Source organism: Andrographis paniculata, unplaced genomic scaffold (assembly GCF_009805555.1).
Source record: "Andrographis paniculata isolate CXL003 unplaced genomic scaffold, ASM980555v1 Contig66END, whole genome shotgun sequence".
NCBI lineage: Eukaryota > Viridiplantae > Streptophyta > Magnoliopsida > Lamiales > Acanthaceae > Andrographis > Andrographis paniculata.
Window position 1 is genome coordinate 3,811,416 of NW_026137602.1, and position 26,620 is coordinate 3,838,035.

Consider the following 26,620-nt stretch of genomic DNA (forward strand, 5'->3'; position numbering starts at 1 on the left):
TTAAATATATTTATATATTCTTAAATTTATATTTTAACTGCTTTATTTTGTAAAATGATTTGAAATAATAAATTGTATAACTAATATAAAAATAATAAATGTATAATATTTTTTCAATCGTTTGAATGTACTTTTAGTTGTAGAGTAAATTAATAAATAAGAAGTAAATTAATAAATTAAATTATTAAAAGTATGTAGTAGATTTTGATACTTTTTGTTTTAGTATATGATTATTTTACTAAATAAAAAATAAATATTTTTGAAAGAAAAACAAAATTATTAAAAAAATATATTTTGAATTAAAACAAAAAAACTATATTATTTTTTTGGCGAAAAATGTTGATTTGTTTTTATAAAACAAACCACCCATGTATTATTCGATTCAAATTGGTTAGTTTCAATTTCAAATATTTGTAAATATTTTAATTATTTTTATTGTATTTATAGTCACATTCAATAATGCTCGAATTATTTGTAAATATTGTTAATATTCTCAATTAACTTAAATTTTCTATTTAAATAAGATTCACAAATTTTAAAATACTTATTATATTTTGATTCAAATATCAAATATTATACATATTTAAAATTTTTCAAATTGTGTGCACCTCCTAGCATATGCAACAATGAAATTCAATAAAGCTCCTTAAGGGACTGTATGGTGGTGTAGAGGTTGGACTTGACCTTAGATCATCTGATTTTTCCATCGGGCTTAATTTGCAGGGTATTCATTTAGTTTATTTTGTGCATTTTTACTAAAATAATATGGTATTATATAATTTACCCTTATTTGTTTAGTGTTTTGGATTAATTTTATTTTAATTTTTACGTGAGATATTAAAAGTTATGTCGATAATATAAAAAAATAATATTTTATATTGAATATTGACTTTTGTAATAGAATAAAACATATATATATATATTCAAAATTCGCGTCTCGGAGAATAAATAATTGAACAAACAAACCCTTTATTTTCAAAATAAAATAATTTTTGTCTCCGACTTACTTGAGAAAAACTAAGTTGGCGTAAAATAAAAAAATGACTTGCATGCCAAAAAGAAAGGCCATGGGCATGGCCACTCAGTGGATAAGGCATGTAGGGTATGAGTTAAAATATTATTAACTATTTTATATTTTAGAAATATTGAGACAATAATAATATTAATTTCAATTTCAAAAAATAAAATAACAAATCGGAGTATATTTGATTAACGAGGATTAAAATGACATTATATTTTCCATAAATTTTCCAAATATTTGATTCATTTAAATTTGTTTTACTTTTATATGATCTCAATAAATATATATTTTATTAAAATATATTTTTAAAATATTTAAATAAACATTTAAAAATTATTTTAATTATATATATATTATGTTATAAATTTAATAAATATTATCAAAGTCAAGTATGCTTTATATATTTCATTAGTTTTATTTTCAGTAAAATCAACCAATTATTTGGACCCAGCCGACGTTATTTTTCATTGGCCCAATAAAGGCCCATTTAAAAATTAAGTTTATTTCATAAATAATTTTAATTTTATTGAATAAAAAGTATATTATTATTTGTAACTTTTCTCCATTCCAAAGATATATTATTGAGATTAATACCCAATTAATGGATATTGATTTAAATTTACCCAGATGTGACTATGGGACATAAAGCCAAAATATTTAAAAATATCCCATAAAGTATTAAGAAAAAAAAAAAAAAAAGCTAGCTAAAGAGCAATTTGATTCCATTCAAGAAAAAAAGAATTGTAATAAATATGTTACTTTTGGAAATATAACACACAATTTAAATATAATCAACTTAATTTTACTTTGTAAATTTTATTATAAAAACTATTGATGTGTTAGCTTTGTATTATTATTCTCAATACCTACTATTTTCAATAAAAATATTTATTATTTTTTATAGAATATTTTAAAATATAAAATAAATATTTTTATATTTTTCAAACAATAAAACCTCAAATATTCTTTAGAAAAACAAAACTTATAATTATAATAGAAAAAAACATAGACAAAATGGTGTTGGCTTTGTTTATCAAATACTTATTTTTCAGCGATTTTTTTTTTAAAAAAATAAATAAATCAATCAAATATTCATTACAAAAAATTAAAATATTTAATTCAAAATAATATATTTAATATTATTGATACAATAACTCATACCACGTACAAAATAATCAATTCATTTAAATTTTTTTTAAAACGAAGCCGTTATGTTATAAATTTTGTACATATGTAAAAAATTTATTCATTATTTGACTTAGCATAAAAGGATATGATGTAGTCCGCTTTATATATATATATATATATTTTATCTACATAAAAGATTCTTTAGAATATAATGAATGAAAATATAAAAAAAAATATATATTCCTTTCGTTTCATTGAAAGGTTGTCATTTTCTATTTTCGTCTGTCTCAAAATAAGGTTGTCATTTCATAATTTAGTAATTGTACTACCTACCTAACATAATAAATATCCTTCAAACTTACACTATATTACATAAATGCTATTACTTTTATATTACACAATACTAATAGGAGTATTTTCGTCTTTTTCACTGAATCCATTATAATACTAATATTCAAAAATCTATTTGCAAAAAGTAAACAATAACCTTGCACCGGAACGGACGAAGTATTTTAAATTAGAAGGGAGGAATTATTTAATTATCAATTTTAATATTGAATATAATATCTATTTATGTTATATTATACTATATTGTTTTTATTTTTTATTATTTTAAAATACCAAATCGCAATTAAATTATCAAACATATGAAATAAACGGGCTTGACTCTTATTTTATTCTATGTATTTATCTAAATATTAATATAAATATTGCAAAAATAAATAAATAAATAATTACTATAAGTGGGCAAATTATTGTTGTGTGATACGTATTTTTTAGATTTTTTTTTGTTAAAAAAAATAAATAAATATGAGGAAAGGATATAATAATTCCGACACAAAATCCCACTCAAAATAAAATATGTATTTATCTAAAATTCTAAACCTCAAGTCTGTCTTTTCTTACACCCACCAAGTTGCATAATTAATGTTCGCTCCTTTTAATAATATCTAAATCCCATCAATTAAAGCATCTAATTATTTTTTTCTTTTTAAACGAAAAGTTAATTACCGATAAAAAGAAAAAAAAAAAAAAATGACTGTTGGTTTTAAAAGGAAAAGGTAGAGAGTCTTTGCCACGTTTCTTTGAGATTTTTTTAAGAATTTTATATTTTTAATAATTTTTTTAATACTCTTCGTCTCGTAACGAAGTATTTATTTTTTTATTTTAGTCTGTTCCATAATTAAATATTCATTTCTTTTTTTAGTAATTGTACTACTTATTTAACATTACATATACTCTTACAACTTACAATATGTTACACAAATGTCATTATATTTATATCACACGTACTAATAAGATTATTTTAGCCATTTTTACTTTTTTCATATTATATCTCAATATAATACTAATATTTCTAAAACTACTTGCAAAAAATAAATTGATATTTACTTATGAGACGGATGAAGTATAATTTATAATAAATAATAATAATAAATATTTTTTTCATCCGTCGTATTTAATCTATTTGAACTTGATACAAGAATTAAGAAAAAATAATACTCACTCCGTCCCTTAACAATCTATCAATTTTTCTATTTTTGTCCGTCTCATAATAAAGTATCAATTTTCTTTTCTAATAACGGTATTTTCTACTAACATTAAAATTACTCCTACAACTTACAATATATTACACAAATGTCATTACATTTATATCAAACAATACTAATAACATTATTTTAGTATTTTCTACTTTATTTATACTATACACCAATATAATACTAATATTTCTAAAAAACTCCGTATAGAAAACAAACAGATAGATAGACGAGGGAGGGAAGGACCATGTTATTAAAAAAATAAAAAAAATGAAAAATATTTAAAAGTAATTTTAAAAATTTAATTAGTAATTAAAAAAATAAAAAAATATATAATAAAGATAATGCATTTGTAATAAATAAGTACTAAGTAAATAATACTCCCCTCCATTGACATTTTGTCAATTTTTTTATTTTAGTTTGTATTATAACAAAATATGTATTCTTTTTTAGTAATTTATAATATATTACATAAATATCATTATATTTATATCATACAATACTAATAAAATTATTTTAGTATTTTCTACCTTATTCATATCATACCTCAATATAATACGAAAATTCCTAAAATTTTGTACAATAAACAAATGAATAAATTGATAACGGAGGGATGAAATAATAATTATATATTACCTCCGTTATACACATACTTTTGGGCTATTGTACGTGACATTAAAAATATTATTATATTTGTATAATTTATTACACAAATATTATTGTATTAGTATTATAAAAGATTAATATATGTATTTTGCCATTTTATTTTTATTTGCATTATGTTTTGATATAATAATTAATATTTAAAAATCAATAAAAAAATCACAGTGTATTTTATGGCTGGACTTAAAGAAAATTTTACAATTTTTTTTTATTATTTCAAATATAATAGTGACATAAATTTGACGATTTAATAAAATAAAGATGGAGTATAATAGTCTATTCGTCCCATAAATATAGTATTAATTAAGTTGAATACAAGATTTAAGGATGATTGATATTATATTGGTAGTAGATAAAAAATATAGATAAAAGATTTTTTTACTTTTGTGAGTGTATTAGTATAAAAAGTAATAATAATTGTGTAATAAAAATGAAAAAGTAAGTATAGTTCTATGGTAATATAATTATTTATGAAAATAAAATTATTATTTTAAAATCGATAAAAATGATAAACAAAACTATTGAATTGGAACACCGGAATAGGAAGGATATATATACAAAAACAAGCTCTGTCGTCGGGAGCATTAATAACGGGTAGTACAGTTCAGTACAGGTCCCTCTCTTCTCTCTTATTTATTTCAAGGTTCGAAACCTCATCGCCGACACTCTCCACCGAGGGACCGGCGGTTGATGGACAACGGTCACCGGAGACTAACCTTCAAGATTTGAAAATTAACAACAGTTAAATAAAAATTAATTTAATATTTTAAATGTAACATTGATTTTTTATTTTTTTTATATAATAAAAAATGAATTTTTAATTTAATATTTAAAAAATAAAAAAACGATGTGAAAACAGTAAAAATCCCACAAATTAGTTTCAGACTGTAGTTTTCACTCAATTGTCGGTGGAGCTGAGAATTTCAAAGTCACCCTTTATTTAGTGGGCATTAAAATCCATCATCATTCATCAACCATCTTCCGATTCCATTTCTAAGTCTCTCCACTCTCTTCTCTTCTTAGTTATTTATTTGTGTGTTCCTTCTCCATAATTCTCTTCACTTCCAACAAAATCCAACTGGCAATAATTGATCCCCAATTGTTTATTCAACCTGTTTCTTGTTTTTCTTGCCCTAACAGTGGTGGGTAGGTGATCAAAGGGTTCGATTATTTCCAATTTTTTTTTTTAATGAGAAATTGCCTCTCAAGTGTGTTCTTCCACTATGGTTTTAATAATCTTTTAACATTTATCATTATTGTCACACTTTATTGCTATGCCTAATATGATTGTGGTGTTTATTTATGTGATCGATCATGAGAGTGGGGTTCTTGGTTTTATTTTTACCTAAAAAAAGAAAAAAAAATTAGTTGGGTTTTGTCTAGTTATTTCTTGGCTTATTCCTTGATTCTTCATGTCAGAAATTGGGTTCTTTTTGTTCTTGAACTTGTTCAATCATCTTCTTAAAAAGAAATAGCATTTTATGATTTTGTCTGTTATGTTTTCTTGAAATTTTTATGGTGATTGGGTTTATGGTAAATAATAGGGAATTATGGACCAGAAAACTTGGCTATGGAGGAAAAGATCATCGGAGAAGACAATAGTTGCAAATGGAGATGATGAAGTAAGAGGAAATTAAATATCTTTCTTACTTCGTCGCATGATCCTAATAAGTTGTCCAAACTCTTTCTAAGTGCTAATTTTTTTATCCATTTTTTCTTACAATTTTTGATCAGGAAAAACCTGTCCCAAAAGAAGCAGATCTGGAAATTTCTTTGAAAGAATTAAGTGAGAAATTGGCTGCTGTTGTTGATGAGTGTTCAGAGAAAGATAAACTTGCAGAGAGGTGTCAAAAAATGGCAGATGATGCCATTGCAGGTATGTGTCACTAAAAAAAACATATTTGTAACAAAAATCAGTGACAGTCGGCGTTATCTACGTAAATTTTAGGACAAACTAATGTCATTACTAATGAAAAAAAATGAATTTAGGGACAACCGGCGTTAGGGTTAGCTGCGTGAACTCTAAGGACAAAACTAATTTCGTTAAGAACAGAAAAATTGGATTTAAAAATGGAATTAGAGACATATGGCCGTTAGTTACTTGAATTTTAGGGACAGTAATTCCGACCCTAATGTAATATAGTAACAAAAAAAGAATGGATTTAAGGGACAGACTGGCGATAGCTAGGTGAACTTCTGGGACGAAACTAATTCCGTCACTCATGTCGTCGTTAGTAACAGAAAAAAATTGAATTGATTTAAGACATTAACAAAATGGAATTATAGGGACAAACCGTGATATTAGGTGAACTTTAAGAAGGATAATGTCATTAGTAACAGAAAAGAAAAAATAGATTTGAAAGGCAGAAAAATTTTATTACAAGAATATGGATTAGTTTCATGACATCGTTACATCACATACTTTAGTCTTCCAACAGTAGTTGTTGTAAGAATTTCGTTAAATCTCATTTCAGACAAGATCAAGGCCGAGGAAGAAGCCCATCGCTTGAAGGAAGAGCTCGATGAAGTCATCGAACAGCGCGGCGCAGCAAACGAGAGGCTCGCGAACTTAAACTCGGCATTTAAGGACTGTATGGATCAGCTGAACAACGTTCGAAACGATCAAGATCGAAAACTGAAAGAAGCAATAACGCAGACGTCGAAAGAGTCGAAAACGGCGCATAAGAAGCTGGAAGAGCAGCTGTCTGAAGCGAACAAACGCCTCGCGACCGCAGCCGCCGAGACATCGTATCTCGGAAAAGCTCTAATAGTGAAGGAGAAACTAATCAACGATCTTACAAAAATCAAGAATCAGACAGAAGCCGAGTTCGAAGCCTTGATGTCCCGACTCGATTCCACCGAAAAAGAAAACACTTTTCTGCGATACGAATTCCGCGCGCTCGAGAAAGAGCTCGAGTATTGCCGAGGGTCTGTAGAGGCTTCGAACAAACAAAATTCGGACAATGTCAAGAAGATCAAGAAATTGGAAGGCGATTGTCAAAGATTACGCGCATTGACGCGTAAACGCATTCCCGGGCCGACGATAATGGCGAATGTAAAGAGCGATATTGAAGTATACGCGGGTAGTCGGATCGATACCCGGAGGAAGTCCTTACATGGAGGTTTTATTACAGATTACTCTCCGGAAAACGTATGTAAGAAGCTCGGGGTGTTGACGAGTCGGGTTCGGGATTTGGAGAAGGAGAATGAGATTTTTAAAGAACTTTTGATGGAGAAAGAGGAGCAGCTCTTACATTACCAGAAACTGCAGATTTCGACATCCTTGGTCGCAGAGGAGAAGACGGAACACGAATGTAAGATAATTGGAGCTTCGGACATGAGTCTAATGGACGATTTCGTGGAAATGGAGAGGTTAGCGATAGTTGCAGTCGATCTACCGGTTGGCGGAGGTTCGTTTTCTTCGATGTCTGATTTGGACAGCCATATGAATGTCACGACGAAGGAGCTTGTTCCAGTGGGGATCGGGGAAGAACCGTCTTCGGATAAACCGAACGATTGGGTAATGAATGTTGCGAACACGATCGTCGAGCAACATAGGATTTCGAAAAAGAGCATCAACGACCTTCTTGGCGACGTCAAATTGGCTGCGAACGGCATCGCTGCTGCCGAGCCATCGAAATTGGTCCCGATCAGCGGGTACCTCACTTGGAAATCACCACCGTCGACTCCGAGATCCAATTCGCTTCACGAATCGAGCAACGAGCTACTACAGCCGGATTTGAGCGTATCCCTCGGAAAAATTATCAATATTGTTAGAAAATTTTACGGAAATTTGCCTGATGATGACAACAATTCGAAGGCGGGCGAGTGTAAAATTCATGTCTTTCGATGGAGAAGCCGCGAGCTAAGCGACGTTCTGATGGAATTTATCGGTAGTTGTAAGAATCTGTCGGATGGAATGATAAGTTACGACGGGTTCGTTCGACACTTAGCGTCAACGCTTGGATGGATTACCGACAACTGTGTATCCTACGACGATCGCTCGACGGTTAGAGATGAATTCTCGAAGCACTTGAGCGGGGAAGGTCCAGGGACTGCGATGGAGCTCGAGTGCGTGCAGAATCTTATGCTCGAAATAGAGAAAATACATTCGGCGCTGAAAGTAGAAATCAAAGCGCTGAAGAACGAGGTGAATCGGATGAAATTGTCGAAGAACGATCCCGAATTTGCGATTCTGCAAACCGAGATAGAAGTGTTGAAAGAGTCAGGGAGAATGACGGAGGATCGGATCGAGGATTTGAAGGCGATCAACGAAGATCTCGATACTCAGCTCACCGTTACCAAATCAAAACTCGGCGACGCCCTACAAAAACTGTCGTGCGTCGAGGTCGAGCTCGATAATAAAATCCATTGCTGCGAGGAATTGGAGGGGATTTGCCTTGAGCTTCAACTGCAACTCGAAAGGTACATTCGTTTATACATATATATATATCGATGTTTGTCGTGTTGTTGAAATATTTATATTCGATTTTACGGTTAACAGCACGACGAAAAACCAAAACTCGAAGAATGGGAGCGAAGAAGAGCTGCTGCAAACGGTAAGTTCTTATTTACGCTAAATGAATTTGACGGCGGGACCTAGTCGACCATTATTTTTATTTGTGTAATGAAATTGTCTTTTTTTTTTTTAATCAAAATAAGGGGTATATATATAAGTAATACAAAACAAACCTCAAATCATTTTATACATTTGGCAGGGTATGGAGATCACGAAAGCGTCGGCGAAGCTAGCGGAGTGCGAAGAAACGATTTTGAAATTGGGGAAGCAGCTGAAATCACTCGGTTCGTCAAAGGAGCTATCGGTTTTCGACAAGGTTCTATCGATAACCGGGGCAACGAGCAAGAAATTTAAACAGCGGTCATCTTTGCGCGAAATGCTGTCCGAAGATTATGCGCAACGGCTAAAGCACTCGAAGGAAATGACAACTACGGCTGCTGCGAACGGACAATCTATTTCTAGGACAAGCAGCCGGAGCTTTTCTTTCTCGGATAATCAAGCGGATAAGTATCTTGGGACAAGGAAAGATTCTAGAGCGGCGAAATCGGGGGCTTTGGTCGTTGTCCCGAAGAAAAATACGGGAGGAAGAGGGATCGGGTTTCTGACAACTCTACTGTTGAGAAGGAAGAAGAGTAGCAGCAAGAGTAAGTCCCTTTGGTAAATCGATTGGCTTTCATTGCAATAAGGAATTTGTTGTTTTTGTGAATAGATTTGTTTGTATGTATTGATGGTTTTCGACAAGATTGTTGTTGTATCATTTCATGAAAGATTGTTTTTGTTAATGTCTAGCATATGATCGAACATGGTTATTGTTCAGACCACATGAATGTTGGTTCAAATAAGTATTTGTAAATTAAACAAACCAATGTAGTAGTAGTAGAAACCGGCAAGAATTATCACGACACGATAATCCGACACAAAATAATTGGATTTGAGTCAAGTATTTTGATCCGATTATGCATATGGATTGACACGATAACAGACTCTCAATTCGAATTCGACATCACAGCCAGATTATAATATATTAATATAAGTTAAGTTCAATCTTAAATAATTCAACATAATTTAATATATACATAACACTATAATCGAAAACAACTAACATGATATGGCAATTTGACAAAAAAAAAAAAAAAAAAAGGATTTGGATAAAGGATTTCGACCCGATTACTTATATGGGTCAACACAAATCCGACACGATAATAAACGGATCAACACGAACCCGACACAATAAATAAATGGACCGGATTAGAACCCATTCAACGTGACACGAATCGACCCATTGACAGCTCTAAGTTGTAATAGTAAGTGTTAAAGAGGCTTTTTTAGATACCTTGAAAACTAGTAGATGCTTCTTCTTTCATTTCCATTAAGGCATCTTCGAAGCACTTTGCAAGAAGTTTAGGGTCCGGAATGATCTCCTTAGCTACGAGGATTTGCATGTCTGCAAATCCCGCGTAACTCAGCATATGCATGGTAATAGCCTACACAACATATTAATAAATCAAGTACCGATCGAGTTGAATTAGAACAAGAATGAAGAAGAAAACAAATTCATTACATGAGGAAGACTGCTAGTCGTAACCCTCATGTACTTAACAGGATTGCCACACAGTGTGATCTTCTCCCTCGGCCCGATGACGTTCGACACTGTGAATGTCGTGTTGCAGACCACTTGGTAATTCAGAATGCTGGTTAGCTGCAAATGCACAATCCAATAACACCAGATCAATTAATTACCAATCCTCATTGTATGTATTTATGTGTCTTTCGTATGATTCTTTCTTCTTCTTCCTCATACCTTGGCCCCAAATAAATGTGTAATAACATCCATGAGCATGTAAGAAAATGGAGCTTCTAAGGACAGCTTTTTCCTGTCAATCATTGCTTTGGCTCTTCTTACAAATAACAGAGGATCTGAACCTGAACCTGAACCTGAGCCAGAATTATGTTTGTGGTAACAAACAGGTAAGAGAATGATTCCGAATTTGTTGCCCCATCGAGATCCAGAATTGGCGTTGGTGTTCATCAGCTTCGACAAATCCTAGAACAACTACCGAATTGAATAGGAATAGGCTGTGCGACGATTGGACACAAAAGTACTAATTTTAGGTCAGAAGAGACATGTGAAGAAATGAAACCTGCAGGCCTGCCTGTGGTCTCAAATTCACCATGGCGACACCTGTGATCTGGTCCCCTTCTTGCAAACCTAAACCAGTTAAAAAATAAGAGATTCGTCAAATTCGTGCAACAGATCTCCCGCGAAGTTGGGGAAATTTAAATTTTAACTTACTATTGTTGGATCTGAGATCGAAGTATCGTGAAATCCCCATTTCGATTACACCGAAGAGGACGTCATTAATTGTCTGCACATTTTTGGACAACATTCACAACATGTGTATCAGCAGTCGGCCTGGTAAGAAACCCTAATTACTCGTAAACATGGAAATGGCAAAGTGAAATGGCCACACTTCGAACACCACATTTTATATATATACATATATATATGTATGTATTTTACTTGGAACACCACATTTAACTGCAAGAAAGATCACAGAACAAAGATACGTAAAACTGACCACCAACTGTAATAAATAAAAATTGAAGCACCTAGCTGCAAAACAGAATCAGCGAATGTCAGCCGTAGATCTCATAGGACCACTAGGGAGAGGCTTCCCGGGACCTCAGATCCCTGGACCTTTATAAAACCTTTCCATTTATACTACGGTGTGTTTCTTTGATTTGATTTGAGAAAAATGTACTCTTGCAGTTTTACTTTTATTTTTATTTACAACATCTATCTAATTAGCAAGTAATTAAATTTTTTTATATAATTAAAGCATATAATTAAATTTTAAAAAAATAATAATTAAATAGGACAAAACAAAAATAAAAATATTAAGCGGGACGGAAGAAAAAGTATTTTATTTTTATTTAAACTATAAGTATATCATCATTTATACAATTATTTTAACAAATAAAACAAGGATAAAAATATCAAAATCTATCATATACTTCAAATGTTTTTTTTTTTAAAATATTAAATTAAATAATTATTTTTTAATATATTATACTAAAAAATTATTTTACATTAAAAATATTAAATCAATTATAATATTTATATCACGTTAAAAAATTATTCCACTTTACTCGAAATCCAAACCTAGAGACAAACACACCTTTGGTGGTAAAGAGACATATTGGAAAGATAATTTATTATACACTATAATAATTAATTAATTAATTAATTAAAATGAGTAATAACTAGCGGGATCAAAATTGATCCAACGGTCAGGAATACTAACCGCCTCGGCGACGGCACGCTTGACGGTTTTCATGTCCTCAATTCTGAATCTCGCCGTCGCTAACCGCCGAGGCCAGAGCTCTACGCCGGAGCCGCCACTCACGGCGGTTGTCTTGTCGCTCAACCACATCAGCCTCAGAATCAACTCCAGAGAGTAGAGTAAAGTAAACCAAACCAATTTCACCACCGTCCAAACGCTCCACCGCTTCGGCAAAATCGCCGCCGCGCCGACGCCGGCGATCGCCGGCGCCTGCTCCGGATCGTCGAGTCTCCGGCAACACGACAGGAACATCGACATCAAGGAGATGCCATCCCCAAGCGCGTGGTGCACACGGAAAACCACAGCTCTGTGCGCCACGAGGACGTGCAGTTCCCAAAGCGGTTTCTCCTTCGAGAGCGGCGACGAGACGGTTAGATTCGCCACGTAATCGTTCACCGCATCTTCGTCGGAGACGAACTCCTCCTCGCCGGAGATCGGTTCGTGAATGATAATCACGTGCCTGTCGACGTCGACCTCAGTCCTCCGCCAGAATTGCCGGCCGGCGGCGTCCGTAACCATCACGCTGCAAAACCGAGGATGCTTAAGCATAATCGATTTCTGAATCTCCGATTTGATCGATTCGAGGTTAATCGCTGATTCTCCGGCGATTGCGCAGTTTATCACCTGATCCATCAGCGGCTGCGCGAAAAGTCTGCCGGCCGGCGTCACTGGCTCGTCGTCGTCGGTCTCCGCCGCAGGTACGCTCTGTTTTGCCATACCTAATTTATTCCACGAAGGCATATTAGAAATTATATATGCACGGGTGTCCTCTAAAATACGCCGCTGCTGCGTAGGATAAGACAGATGAAAAAACAATTAAAGAAGAAGAATCCGAGGTGCAGAATAGAAACACATTTGAATTCTGTATACAAAATAAAAGGCCTCACTTATAACCTCACCAAGAATTTTGGAGTTCATTTAATTTTGGAGTCTGTTTGTTTAATCTTTTGTGGTTTGGCTATTGTCCCCTTATAAATAGATTTAGACACGCACACAAATTTTTAATCTTCGAGTAAAAATTATTTTTCATCTTATTTAATATTATAATTATCAATTTTTGTCTTATTCAAATAAAATTTTATCATGATTTATTGTGACTGATTCCCACGCAACCGAGTTCAAGCCAACAAAATTGTGTTAAATCCCAATCAACATCGTAATAAATTTTGAGAAAGAATAATAACAAAATATTAAAGCCACACATGCTTCGCCTACATTGTCGAACCTAATTTGCAGGGTATTAGATTCGTCCGAGAGTTTACCTAATGCGGACTTCAAGTAGCTGCGAATTCCCACGATATCAAAATAATAATAATAATAATAATAAATAATATTATACAATGTGCTAAAAATTTAATTGCTCAATGGGCATGCATCTATTAAAATTCTGATATCATTCCTTGAAATGTCTTAATAGTGATTCTAGTTGGATTGGGGTTTTATTTCAATTATTGCAGCAGAACTTTGTTCTTTATATTCTTGATTATTTAGGTAAAGTTGATTTATGTGAATCTTTATATTCTTAAAAAAAAAAAAAAACCTAAGATATATTCGATATTTCAATTAACCATGTCAATGTGTTTTTGATTAGGCACGAAAATTAATTATTTATCATAAATAAAATAGACATAAATATACAAAAAGTATATTGTCATGCTTGTTTTGGGTTTGAATTTTAAGTTAGGATTTAATAGTAAAAAATTTTAATTTGAATAGTCGGATGATGTGATATTTTAACTATAAAATTTATTTTTAATATAATATAAAAAATAAAAATAGATATTTGATTTGATATAGAAAGAAATTAAATCAATAATACTCTCTCCGTCCTAAAAAAATATCCAAAGTTATAATTAAAAAGTATATAAATTATAAAATTTAAAATATAATTAAAGTATATAATTATATTTTTTAAGAAATGATAAACTATATAAAACGAATAAAAATAGAATAAATAAATACTTTATATTGGATCGAGGGAGTAGAATTTTGGAAAAATTGTTCAAACAAAACATCCTTGAATTTACAGAGAGTTGCCGCGTAATTGCATATTATATTATCGTCAGGTCAAAATATTATCAAACGCATGCTTAAAGACTAGCGGCTGCGAATTTCAGTGTAATAACAAAAAAAATTGAGAGTCCTAAGCCAAAACAATGTTAATTTTCATATGCGCCGATTATATAATCGTCGTTGCTCGGCTCATCTCCGGTGGAGCGCTCAAATGCCGGACAAAGTGAAGCTGCAAGAAAAGAATACTTTCGAATCCAAATAAAAAAACAACAATATAAATCAAATCAAACCATTCTACAGAGTATCCGATTTGATCGATCACCTGATCCCCGTCTTTGATCGAATACTTTCGAATCCCGGCTTTCTCATCGAGAAGCTTTTCGCCTTTGTAACATAAACAGAAGTGACTCCACACAACTGCCCTGCATTTTTTAACCAATTCATTACCAAAAATAAAAATAAAAACGACAGTGCCGACTTAGAGCAATTTGATTATAATTCAATTTGTGACGATCATATTCATATTCTTCAGTCATCGATAACTCAATTCCAAAGAGTATTTGATATTTTTATTGAAAACCCGTTATCCTTTCGATCTAAAAAACAAAAAGAAAGAAAAGATATCTTTATAGAAACCAAGATCCTGTTACCACAAGTGTTCTTCACCCTCCTTCAATGAATTTTTAAACTCTTCCTGAATGGATAATCTAAGATCACCCACTGTAACATTTCTCCCCACATTAACACCTGCAAAAAACCATTGTAAGAAAAAAAATGAACAATCTATTCTCAAAAAGAAAAAAAAAAAAATCCTGAAAAATCGAATCTTGAATTTACTGAAAGAAGATCCATCCAATTTCAGGACAGTAAGCCTGAGAAGCTGCCTAGGAAGCCTTGTGTATTTCAGACATCTTCTCTTGATCGAAAACGCGATTGAATTCCTGGTCGATCGATTCGAGTAATTTTTCACCATTAAAGCCCCTTTCTTGAAGCTTATTTCTGCAGAAGTTTATACAGAGAAGAATGGAGAAGACAGAGTTTTAAAAATGGCAGTTTCTCTGTGTGTGTGTCTATTTATAGCATAGGCAGTAGCCAGCAAGTCTAGTTAAATTTGAAAAAAGTTACCGTTGTGAATTTTTGAACGCTTCTGCTTGTTTGGCAGCACCTGAAATGGCGGATTCCGAAATTACAAAAAATAGAAATGAACAATGAATTGTAGAAGATGAAGAAACCGTTAAGAAACTGTAAAAAATTTCTTAGCCAAACAGATCATTAACAAACCAACACCAATAGTTCTACTCAAAACCACAAGCAAATAGTTTTTTCAAGAAAAATCACATCAAATTCCGATCTTTTTTTCGACGTCGAAAGTTCTCCGATCGATTTTGGCGAAAAAACGAGCAAACCGAGCAGAAAATAGTATCGATATTTCGACAAACTTTACGCAGACGTAGTAGTAGTAGCCATCGTCGTCTCGTAGAGCTCTTTAACATCTTCGATTTCTTGTTTCGCCTCCTTCTCCTTATCTTCCGACACGAATTCGGAGCTATCGTCGACGATCGAATCTGCCGCGACGTTTTTAAACATTTCGTCGTCTTCGATAGCTTCGAACTTCTCTTTATCCCCTTTCAGCAGCTCGACAACTTCGAGCATCGTCGGTCGTTTCTCGGGACGGTTATGCGCGCAGATAAGCCCGACGAAGACAACCCGTTTCAGCTCGTCCTCGACGTAATTCCCGTTCAGCCTCCGATCCGCAATTTCGTCGAACTTCCTCTCGCATGCAAGCGGAAGAGCCCAATCGGTGATCGCGCGTTTCATCGTCGAGCTCATCTTCTCGAGCGGTTTCTTACCGCTGGCGAGCTCGAGTAAAAGTATCCCGAAGCTGTAGACGTCGCAGCTCTCGGAGGCTTTTCCGAGCATGGCGTATTCGGGAGCGAGATACCCGAGCGTGCCCTTGACCCGGGTCGTCACATGCGTCGCGCCGTCAGGGATGAATTTAGCGAACCCGAAATCGGCGACCTGGGCCTTGAAATCGCCGTCGAGCAATACGTTGCTCGCCTTAATGTCACGGTGGATTATATGCGGCGTCGCGTAATGGTGGAGGTAACTACAAAAGGCGAAATCGTAAAAAAACAATCGAAAATGATCGGAATGAATACAGAGAATCGAAACTTACACGATGCCCTCGGCTGCGCCGATGGCGATGTTCATTCTCCGGGGCCAGTCGAGGTGGCACTCGGCGGAATGCTGGCCGTGGAGATGAGATAGGAGACTGAGATTGGTCATGTAGTCGTAGACGATAAGACGTTCTTGCCCCTCGGCGCAGTATCCCCGGAGGGTGAGCAGGTTCTTGTGGCGGACGCGGGCGAGGATCTCGACCTCGACGGAGAACTCCACCTCGGCTTTGTTGCTCCATGACTTGAGCCTTTTCACGGCTATCTGTACAATGCACAATTTCGACGACTAGAGTTTAGGCGAACATCAAATCCAACAACTATTTTTAACTCGTAAATTCAAATTCGAAACATCGAACGACTACTTTTTACGACTAAATTTTACGCCAACATTGCATCCGGCTGCTATTTTTACCTCTGAAATTCAAATTCGGATCATCGAACGACTATTTTCGACACCTAAATTTTACATCCGACCGCTATTTTTAACTGAAAAATTCAAACCCAAAACATCGGAAAACTATTTTCGACCGCTAAATTTTACATCCAATCGCTATTTTTAACTCGAAAATTCAAATCCAAAACATCAAACAACTAATTTCAACTACTAAATTTCACATTTGACCGCTATTTTTAGCCCAAAAATTCAAATCCAAAACATCGAATAACTATTTTCAACTACTAAATTTTACATCCAATCGCTATTTTTAACTCAAAAATTCAAATTCAAACTCAAAACATCGGAAAACTATTTTCGACTACTAAATTTTACATCCGACCACTATTTTTAACTCGAAAATTCAAATCCAAAACATCGAACAACTAATTTTGAGTACTAAATTTTAAATCCAACTGTTATTTTCAACTAAAAAATTCAAATCCAAAACATTGGAAAACTATTTTCAGACACCTAAATTTTACATCCAACCACTATTTTTAACTCGAAAATTCAAATTCAAAACATCAAACAACTATTTTCGACACCTAAATTTTATATCCGACCCCTATTTTAAACCCAAAAATTCAAATCCAAAACATCGAACTAACTATTTTCGACTCAAAATAAAGATCAAAATGCAAGTAGGGAACACACTGTACATAGCATTCATACAACATATACTGCTCCAATTCTCTCATCTGCAATTCAATGAAGATCTTAAATAAGACATAATTTCTAGAACAAAAGCTTTTCTGAACTCCATTATTACAGCAGCAATTAAGAACTATTCATATCCAGCAGATGTAACAACCTTCAATCCAATTACTACAGCAATTATGGTAGAGACGAAGAGGTGGTTGTTCTTACCTGAGAACCATCCCAGAGCTGTCCCCAATACACACTACCAAATCCACCTTCTCCAAGCTTATTATCGTAGTTAAAATTGTTGGTAGCTAATTGCAATTCTTTCAGTGAAAAAATCCTCCACGTCGCTTCCTTCTTACCTTGCTTTTTCCTGCCATTATTGAGCACCTCAAATTTCTCTTACAACATTCGCAAAAAAAATGAAAAATAATAGAAATACTAACAGGATACCGATACAGCAACAGCAGCAGCAGCAGCGGTCAAAGTTGAAAACATCAAACAAATCGAAGCAAAAGGAGGAAAGAAAAGAGACAAAAAAAAAAAAAAAGGCACGCACCGATCTGAGCTCTTGACGCAGCAGAACATCGAGGAGAAGTCCATCATGTCCGGGTCGGGTCAGGAACAGGGTCAGGGTCAACCCGAGTGCAAAAACGAACAAACCAGAGGCCTTTTCTGCAGATTTTACCAAATTTCAACCGTCGAAATCCATTTCAGACAGACGAAAAAACACTTCTGAGACAAAGTGAAACAGAGTTTGACGATTCCGAGGACGAGGACGAGACCGACCGGCAACAAAAACGGCTACGAAAAGGACCCCTGCAAGAAGAAGAAGAAGACGATGAAGAAGAAGGGGGCTGTGGTGTGGTGTGGTACTGGTGCATCGACTAAAGTCGTTCGATCGATTGTTCGATCGGACACACTTTTGTTCGAATGAATGGCGTGGGGGTCGGCGGGGCCCAGTCTGACAGGCTCGTCTGCGGACAACTTTCAAAATTTCAAACATTAATTGAGACGTGGCACCTACTACTACTACTCTTTTCTAATTATATTTGTAATTACCAAAATATGTGTTTGTAAATTCGAAGGCTGCGCCTTTTGTTTAGGAATCTTTGTCATTTTTATTACTCTCTCACTGTGTTGAAATTATGTAGTTATTATTATTATTATTATTATTATTATTATTATTATTATTATTATGTGATCTATTCACTCATAAAATATATATATATTTATTTTGAATTATCAAATAATTATTTTTTTACTAATAATGAATTTTACTTTTTCTTACAAATATCTAAAAAAATAGTATTTTAAATTATTAAATTACAAAGTAATTATTTTTTTTACTAATAATGAATTTTATCTTTTCTTACAAATATCCAAAAAAAAAATAATAAATAAACTAAATTTTTACGCTATTTTTAGTTACTTGCTATCATTTAAACAAGATGGATTCAATGTTGAATTTACATCATGGCTGAATTAAATCACAACCATCCATTAAAAATTTGTAATACAAGATGAGTGATTAAGATATAATTCAGCCTGAACTTAATTGTGAGCCAGCACATAATCCACAGGTTAATTAAAATACTATTCCCTGACGAGTTTATTTTTTGTTATCCTAATTGATATTTACACACTTTTTCAGGTAATTAGTTTTTTTTTTATATATAAATTAACAATTTTGTCTTTTTCGTGTATAGAAAATTAAAAAGTAAATAAAATAAAGACAAAAGAATAATTTTTGTGTATAAAAATATAAAGAGAACAATAATTGAACGTTCCAAATAGAAAAATTGAATATTAATTTATGGGCAGTGAAGTATTATTTTTGAAATTTTGGACCAAAAATAAATATATATATATATGTACTTTTAAAATTTGCGAAATTAGTGTCATTTTGTTATCAAATAGATTTATAATAAATAAATATTTTATTTATAATTTTATTATTTATATTTTAACAAATAATAACAAAATTATAATTGTATTTTTTACTTCTTTATTATAAAAATTAATATATTTATATTGGGAATTGTTAGTGTGTTTAGTTTTGATTTGAAATTTGTTTTTAAATTTTATTTTAAATAATTTTTATAATATTTTGTAAAGAAAAATAATATAAAAAAAATTATACGTAATAAAATAATATTTATTTGTATTTAAAAGATAAAACAAACAACTCATCTAATGTGTCTCTTGAAAATTATAAAAAATTAAAAGCAAAATATATAAATATGGGTGAACAATTTTTCTATTTAATACTAATTAATTTTAAATTAAAATTTTGAATTTCTTCTTAATATGATACCTGAGTCTTAAATCTCTAAACTATAAGTAATTGTTATTTTATACTCCCTCCGTCCCAGATACCGTGTCTGCTACACTGTAGACACGGTATTTTAGAAGGGGTGTAATTAGTAGATAATTAAAAATGTATTAGTGAAAATAATTATCCTTATAATATAAATAATTATAAATTAAAATTAAGACAACTAATTACTTTAATTAAAATTATAAAAAAAAATTAAAAATTAAAAATAAAATTAAAGTGTGTAATCATTTTCCAAAAAAAAGGAAAGTGACATGGTATGTGGGACGGACAGAACGTGGACATGGTATATGGGACGGATGGAGTATTATATTATTTTTTCTACGAAAATTATGAAAAACAAACAAACAAATAAAAGAATAATTGCAAAAAAAAGGAAAGGTAGTGAATATTTGTTTTTATTGTGGAAATGATGTTAAAAGGCAAGAATCATCATTGAGCTTAACAATAAGGATAAGGACTACACTAACTGCCTTTTTGTTATTAAATTTTCTTACCTATATAATAATGGAGTAATAATTTATTATCATATATATTAATTTAATAAATTTATTATTACTATTTTTTTATTTTTTATTTTTAATTTTTTTAATTTTATCTAACGTATATTAAAAGTAATAGTCATGTTTTCACTAATTTGTAATATATGTTTGTCATTTGTGCCGGTAGCCGACAGAGGCCTTCTTCCGCCTAATTTAGATATATATATTTTAGAAAATTTATTTAACTGTGATTTCCGTGGGAATATAAAAAATAAAAAATAATCGACAAATATAATTATGTGGTTCATAAAAATAATTTATCAGAATTTTGATTTAATTTTATTAGTTCAAATCCAAAAACTCTTTAACAAAAACAATTCAAATACTCCCACCGTCCCGTTGAAATGGTAGTATTCGCTTTTTGCAAATAGATTAAATAATATTAGTATTATATTGGATTTGTAGTAAAAAAACAAAAATTATCCCTATTAGTATAGTGTAATATAAAAGTAATAACATTTGTGTAATATATTGTAAGTTGAAAGAGTATTTATTATGTTAAGTAGGTAATACAATTACTAAATTAGGAAATGATAATCTTGTTTTGGAACGAACAAAAATAAAAAATGATAAATTTTCAATGGGAGAGAAGGAGTATATATTTTTTTTATAAAAATAATATACTAGGCATTGAACTATTTTCCATATAACTCAACAAACATATATTGGTTCCAGTACAATATCAGATTAAATAATTAAAAGATACCTTCCACCTGAGTAGGAACAATTTTTTTATTATTATTATAATTATTAAAAAAAAAAAAAAACCAATTTAACAACAATAATGGATGGAGTACCTTTTTTGTGGAGGAAGCTAGCAAGCAGCACTTTTACTCAAGATTTCAAAATCTGGAAAAGTGTGTGAGACAAACAGCACAACACATGTTGTGGAACCATATTATTCTATCTTTCCCACAATACCGGCTGTTTTTTACACGTAGTTTTAGAAATATTAATATTATATTAGAATATAATAAGAATAAAATAAAAATAACTAAAATAATTTTATTAGTATTGTGTGATATAAATGTAATGACATTTGTGTAATATATTGTAAGTTGTAAGGGTATTTGTAATGTTAGGTAGATAGTACAGTTACTAAAAAAAAATATATACTTTCTTATGGAACTTACTAAAATGAAAAAATTGGATAGTTTGTTATGGGACATAAGAGTATATTGTTGGCAAGAATGAATCTAACAATATAACAAAATATATTCTCCACATATATATTTATAAGAACATACAAAAAGTAGTCGTCATATTAGGGTTTGAGCGCAGAAACAATGAATAAATGGGTTCAATTGTGGTCCAGTGGTTAACCAAATCCATTTGGTTGAAATGGTTGTTGGGGTCCAACCGATCGGACAGATGGCCTTGCAGACAATATATTCGTTTGAGTGAAGGCTTTGGAACGGTTAATTACAAAAGTGACCGACGTGGAAGCGATTTTTTGGACAATTCAAAGGTAACAGACGTTGAAGCAGTTTTTGGATGATTCAAAAGTAACAGACGATGAAGCAGTTTTTGGACGGCTCAAAAATAACCGACGTGAAAACGTTTTTTTTGGACGGCTCAAAAATAACCGACGTGAAAACGTTTTTTTTGGACGGTTCAGATCAGTAACCGACATGAAAGTGATTCTGAAAAATTTAATTTGACACGTATATTAGTAGCCTCTGCGGTAGAGAACGGACGTCTTCAATTAAACAAAATTTCAAGAATCTCATGGGGATCATCACTGTTATTTTATTTCTCTTCAACTCTTGCTTTTACTATTCAAATTTGAAATATATTTTTAAAATTTTACTTTTTATTTGCTAAAAATATCATCAACACTAATATTTATTTAATTTCAATGCCAAGATTTCTCCCTTTCTAGATTCATTACATGTTCCATGTTCCAGCCAGCCAAATAGATTAATAGCCACAGCCCACATGAATGGCCGGCTCATCGGCATTCAACTGATACAAAAAGTCACAGAACAGCTCAAGTTTAGATCAATACACGAATTCTCAGACAGAAATAAATGTTTCATCCCTTACAAAAACATGTTGATTGTGAATGTCAAAATATGGTACGGCTGTCTCGACACTGAAGAACAATAACCAAAGAGACTTATTAAAACTAAATGTAATGACAGAACGATGAATAAAACACTTAGAATGTTCGAAAACTTTGTTGGGATAAAGTAAACATAGCGTAGCTTTGCACATTGACGGATGTAGGTTTCTATTTTTTTAGTTTAAAATAAATAAAATTTGTATAAATATATTATTTTGCCTTTCTTAAAATTTAAATTTATTATATATTTTGTTATTATTTTTAAATTTAATTTATATTAATATAATTATTTTTTATTTATATAACAATGTAATTTTTTATGCTAAATATAATTACAAGTATCTCTTTGCATTATCTTCTGGCATCAAAAGAAATCGAAGAAAATAAGATTGAAGTCGTATATAACAAAACCTGACCGACATACTTTTATAAATTTTTAAAATTTTTATTAAAAAAAATAAAACTATCTATTTAAATAATAATAACAAAAATCAACGATTCACGATTTGAAGTATGTTAAAATCAAAATCAAACCATAAAAACTCAATACTTATCGGACAGCTCTGTCCCTTAATTTCGGAAGCTAGTTCCGTCCCTGGCTATGCATAACATTTTGAAAAACAAGGACTAAAGTTGTAGCCAATCTTAATGTTGAATGAACTCAAAAAGACAACATTCGCAAAACTCACTTATAAGGTTGTCTCATTTCCTTATTCTAAATTAGCTTTGGCACCCAAATATCTTGAGAAATCATTTTTAGAAAATTTTCAATCACATTTTCTTCCTAGGAATATAAGAATAAAGATGAATTAAAAAAACAATGTATATGTTGAGGTGCAAACTCAAGTCCCACATTGGAAGTTGTGAAGAAAATTACACCCTTTGTAAATCTCAAGTGAACTCCACTAGTACGAGTCTTTTTGGAGAATATCCAAAAATAAATTCGTGCGGGCTCAACAAAAAAACGGACAATATCATAAGCTAGAAGAAATGATGCAAAAATATAATAAAAAATAATAATTTTACATTATTAAATCAATACTTATTTATATTATATCATATAATAATTTTAATTTATATTTTTTTATATTCAAATCATAACCTAAAATATAAATACCAAACAAAACACACCCTAAAATAGGAAGAAAAAAGTATGAAAAAATTGGAGCATATTTGGCGGGATGTGTGCACTTCTTTTTCTTCCTTTTATACTCTTATTTCATTATTTATTTTTTATATATACAATTTTCTATATTTTACATAAAAAAAAAAATCAAAAATCAAAAATCAAACCAAATCAAATAAACAAACTTAGTTTTTTTTTTTTCTTACAAAACATTGAGTTATACTTCCTCTTCCGTCCATTAAAATTAGCTAATTTGGACGCGGCACGAGAATTAAAAAAAAATGAATATTTTATTGAAAAGTGATATGTAGTTGAGGGTATTTTTGAAAATTTAGTTAAAAAGTAAAGTAAATGAACAGAGGAAATGTAATAAAGTTAGTAGTATTTATTGTAAATAAGTGTTGAATGTACAATAATAATTAAATATTTATTTGTTAACTTTGTCAAAATTAGTAGTGAGATAAATTTAGTGGACGAACTAAAAAAGAAAATAAAAATAAATTTGTGTGTTTATTTTGTATTTTTTGATAAATGTGGTTTTTTCATGTTGGTATGAAATATTTAGTTAATATAACAAAATAAAAATTTTTGTTTGAATTTTTTTAAATTTTTTGTGAATAAATAGAATATATAGTATAATATATATATTGGATATATATTATTTTTAATAACATTTATAGAAAAATATGCTAAAAAATGGGTGAACAAATACTATTTTCGATTTTTTTTTTTAAATTTTTTAAAAAATTATACTTTTCTGTCCAATTGAAAGAATAACGTTTGTTTGTTGTACGTAAATTTTTTAATATTAATATTATATTGTATTGTAGTAAAAAAAAATAGACAAAAATACCTCTATCGGTATTATATAAAAGTAATAACATTTGTATAATATATTATAAATTAAAATGATAATAATAAGGTGATGGATCACGTGCTGATTTTTTAATGTACTGAAAACTTTAAAATCTAATTTTTTTTATTTACTCTAATAAATAAAATAATTAGTATAATTATCTAAACTAAATAGGTAGTAGACATTAGCACATTATATGTAATCGATGATGAATTAAGAGATAGTAACTTTATTTTGGTACGAACCAAAATTAAAGAATAACAACTTTTCACTTAGTTGGAAGGAGTATGCAAATTGGGTCTAAATTAATACTGGTGTATTTGTTTGATTTAGATCTCAAATCATTTTTTTAAATTATTCAACCTACAAAATTTATAATAAAAAAAAATATATATATATATTTTATATATATTATAATATAATTTAAATTTCTTTAAAAAAGAAAATACAAACCATACCAGCCCAGTAATACACACCCAAATTGCAAAGTCAAAGGAGTCAACGAAACAGCATATGATTAATTAATGTGGAAATCTACAATAAATTGTGAATGTTCAATTCAACGTATATGCTGTGTAATAATAATAATTATTATTAAATTTATGTCACATTTTAATGATTGTGACAATGCTAGTGGTGAATATTAATTATTAAAACGGCATTATTATATAAATAAATAATTAATTTGATTACTATAAATGACACGTACCCAATTATTGCTCCTGTATGTGGAACAGAATTAATTGCCACTATCTAGGATGCATCTATTGAATAATTAAATAAATAACAAACTATTCATAAATGGTAACATTTAAATAATAATTAGAAAAGTATTACATTTGGTACGTTAAATTTTATTCAAATATTAATTTACTTTACCTAAATTCGAAAACACAATCTCATGTACATTATAAATTCGAGTGTAAGTATATATTTGAATTTTTATAATAGAATAAAAAATAATAATATTTTATTAATTAATAAAAATATATTAAATAATTTTGATTTTTTTTTTTTTTTGTATTTTATATATGTGTACAATAGTATATTTATAATTTATATACAAATTAAAAGTATTAATGTTTCATTATTTTACTATAATAAAAAATAAATAGTTTATAATAAACAAGTAACAAAATACTTTCAGTTTTTTAATAAAAAATATATATAATTAAATGGTTACTGTATAATTGGATAACCCAAAATAGAAAGATTATAACGGATTGAGTATTTAATTATTTTTATTAATATATTTCTTCACTATTTATTAATTATATTTTACTTAAATTTTCGTATATAACACAAGGGAGTATTTTTAATATTTCGACACAATTTTTTATAACTAATGTTGGATAATCGGTTATTTTGCAATCGATTATTTTGTGAGTGAAAATGCGACGGCTGTACCAAATTAATTTGGAATATGGTGTATATGGTTTGGTTAATATTTTGGCTATTTTGTCGGTCTCGAGATAAATCAAATTGTGCAACCCCAAATTAAATCCGAACATATGGCCTAAGTCGCAGTATTATTTGGATAAAATATTATCCGGAGAATCTTTAAAATTAGAATAAATTACGATTATAACAAACGGAAAGTTTGTAATTAGAATCAATTACGACGGCTTCAAACGGAATGTTTGAATTTAGAATAAATTACATTGATAATTAAGATCGTAATTGATCCCCTGTCGTTTTGGCCGAGTGGAAACGCCTATAACACAAACATCAATAATTCTCTCATCCTTCTCTCATCTCTTCTAACTTTTCGACAACTTTGCCAGCTCAGTTTCTCTCTCGTTTTTGTTCACTGAAGTTCAAACGATCAGAGGTGTTACTCTCATGGGAGACGAAAACCATTTTATCTTTGGGTTAGAACGCCAGCCACCAGAGGCACTATCGGAGCATATCTAATTTTCGGAAAGAGAACCCATCATCGACTCGGTTTCACGTTCATTCTAGCAATACCCATATATTCCAACAATACAAAGTGAACACAACCATCATCAGTGATGGAACTAGGTTCCGAAGTTAGAGGCGGAATTATAAAGTCAATTTCTATCTTATACGGTATCATTTGAAATTTAATACTCCATCCATCCAACTAAAAATATACATATTTCTATTTTGGTACGTGCAATTACAAAGTAAATATTTCATTAAATACCTCAATTTTTTTTTCAAAAATATCTCTACTTTACATCACATTATT

At 30.8% G+C, this 26,620-nt stretch overlaps 4 protein-coding genes across 10 annotated transcripts; 1 reads left to right on the forward strand and 3 right to left on the reverse strand.

The window, feature by feature from the left end:
* Positions 1-5,308: 5,308 nt before the first annotated feature.
* On the forward strand, positions 5,309-9,690 carry LOC127262978 (filament-like plant protein 7). Of its 4 annotated transcripts, none has more exons than XM_051291865.1 (6): positions 5,309-5,511; positions 5,895-5,972; positions 6,085-6,226; positions 6,825-8,775; positions 8,855-8,909; positions 9,069-9,690. In XM_051291865.1, exons 2-6 carry the CDS (start codon positions 5,901-5,903, stop codon positions 9,528-9,530), a joined length of 2,682 nt encoding a protein of 893 aa, XP_051147822.1. In that variant the 5' UTR covers positions 5,309-5,511; positions 5,895-5,900; the 3' UTR covers positions 9,531-9,690. The 4 variants fall into 4 exon arrangements, with proteins under 4 accessions (XP_051147822.1, XP_051147819.1, XP_051147821.1 ...); XM_051291862.1 differs by having other exon boundaries at positions 5,309-5,496; XM_051291864.1 differs by having other exon boundaries at positions 5,309-5,492.
* Positions 9,691-9,920: 230 nt separating this feature from the next.
* On the reverse strand, positions 9,921-13,164 carry LOC127262979 (wax ester synthase/diacylglycerol acyltransferase 11-like). Of its 4 annotated transcripts, none has more exons than XM_051291868.1 (7): positions 13,113-13,164; positions 12,175-12,932; positions 11,163-11,235; positions 11,011-11,078; positions 10,671-10,913; positions 10,431-10,568; positions 9,921-10,353 (listed from the first exon to the last, which is right to left on the reverse strand). In XM_051291868.1, the coding sequence occupies exons 1-7, from the start codon at positions 13,129-13,131 to the stop codon at positions 10,195-10,197; spliced, it is 1,458 nt and encodes a 485-aa protein (XP_051147825.1). In that variant the 5' UTR covers positions 13,132-13,164; the 3' UTR covers positions 9,921-10,194. The 4 variants fall into 4 exon arrangements, with proteins under 4 accessions (XP_051147825.1, XP_051147824.1, XP_051147826.1 ...); XM_051291867.1 differs by having other exon boundaries at positions 12,175-12,999; positions 13,113-13,144; XM_051291869.1 differs by having other exon boundaries at positions 12,175-12,736; positions 12,838-13,135.
* A 1,032-nt stretch (positions 13,165-14,196) lies between these two features.
* Positions 14,197-15,199, reverse strand: LOC127263188 (U11/U12 small nuclear ribonucleoprotein 25 kDa protein-like). The gene is made up of 4 exons (XM_051292206.1): positions 15,064-15,199; positions 14,877-14,973; positions 14,549-14,648; positions 14,197-14,455 (listed from the first exon to the last, which is right to left on the reverse strand). The coding sequence occupies exons 1-4, from the start codon at positions 15,197-15,199 to the stop codon at positions 14,393-14,395; spliced, it is 396 nt and encodes a 131-aa protein (XP_051148163.1). The 3' UTR covers positions 14,197-14,392.
* Positions 15,200-15,439: 240 nt separating this feature from the next.
* On the reverse strand, positions 15,440-18,381 carry LOC127263187 (PTI1-like tyrosine-protein kinase At3g15890). The gene is made up of 4 exons (XM_051292205.1): positions 18,041-18,381; positions 17,707-17,854; positions 16,403-16,665; positions 15,440-16,333 (listed from the first exon to the last, which is right to left on the reverse strand). The coding sequence occupies exons 1-4, from the start codon at positions 18,085-18,087 to the stop codon at positions 15,667-15,669; spliced, it is 1,125 nt and encodes a 374-aa protein (XP_051148162.1). The 5' UTR covers positions 18,088-18,381; the 3' UTR covers positions 15,440-15,666.
* Positions 18,382-26,620: the final 8,239 nt, after the last annotated feature.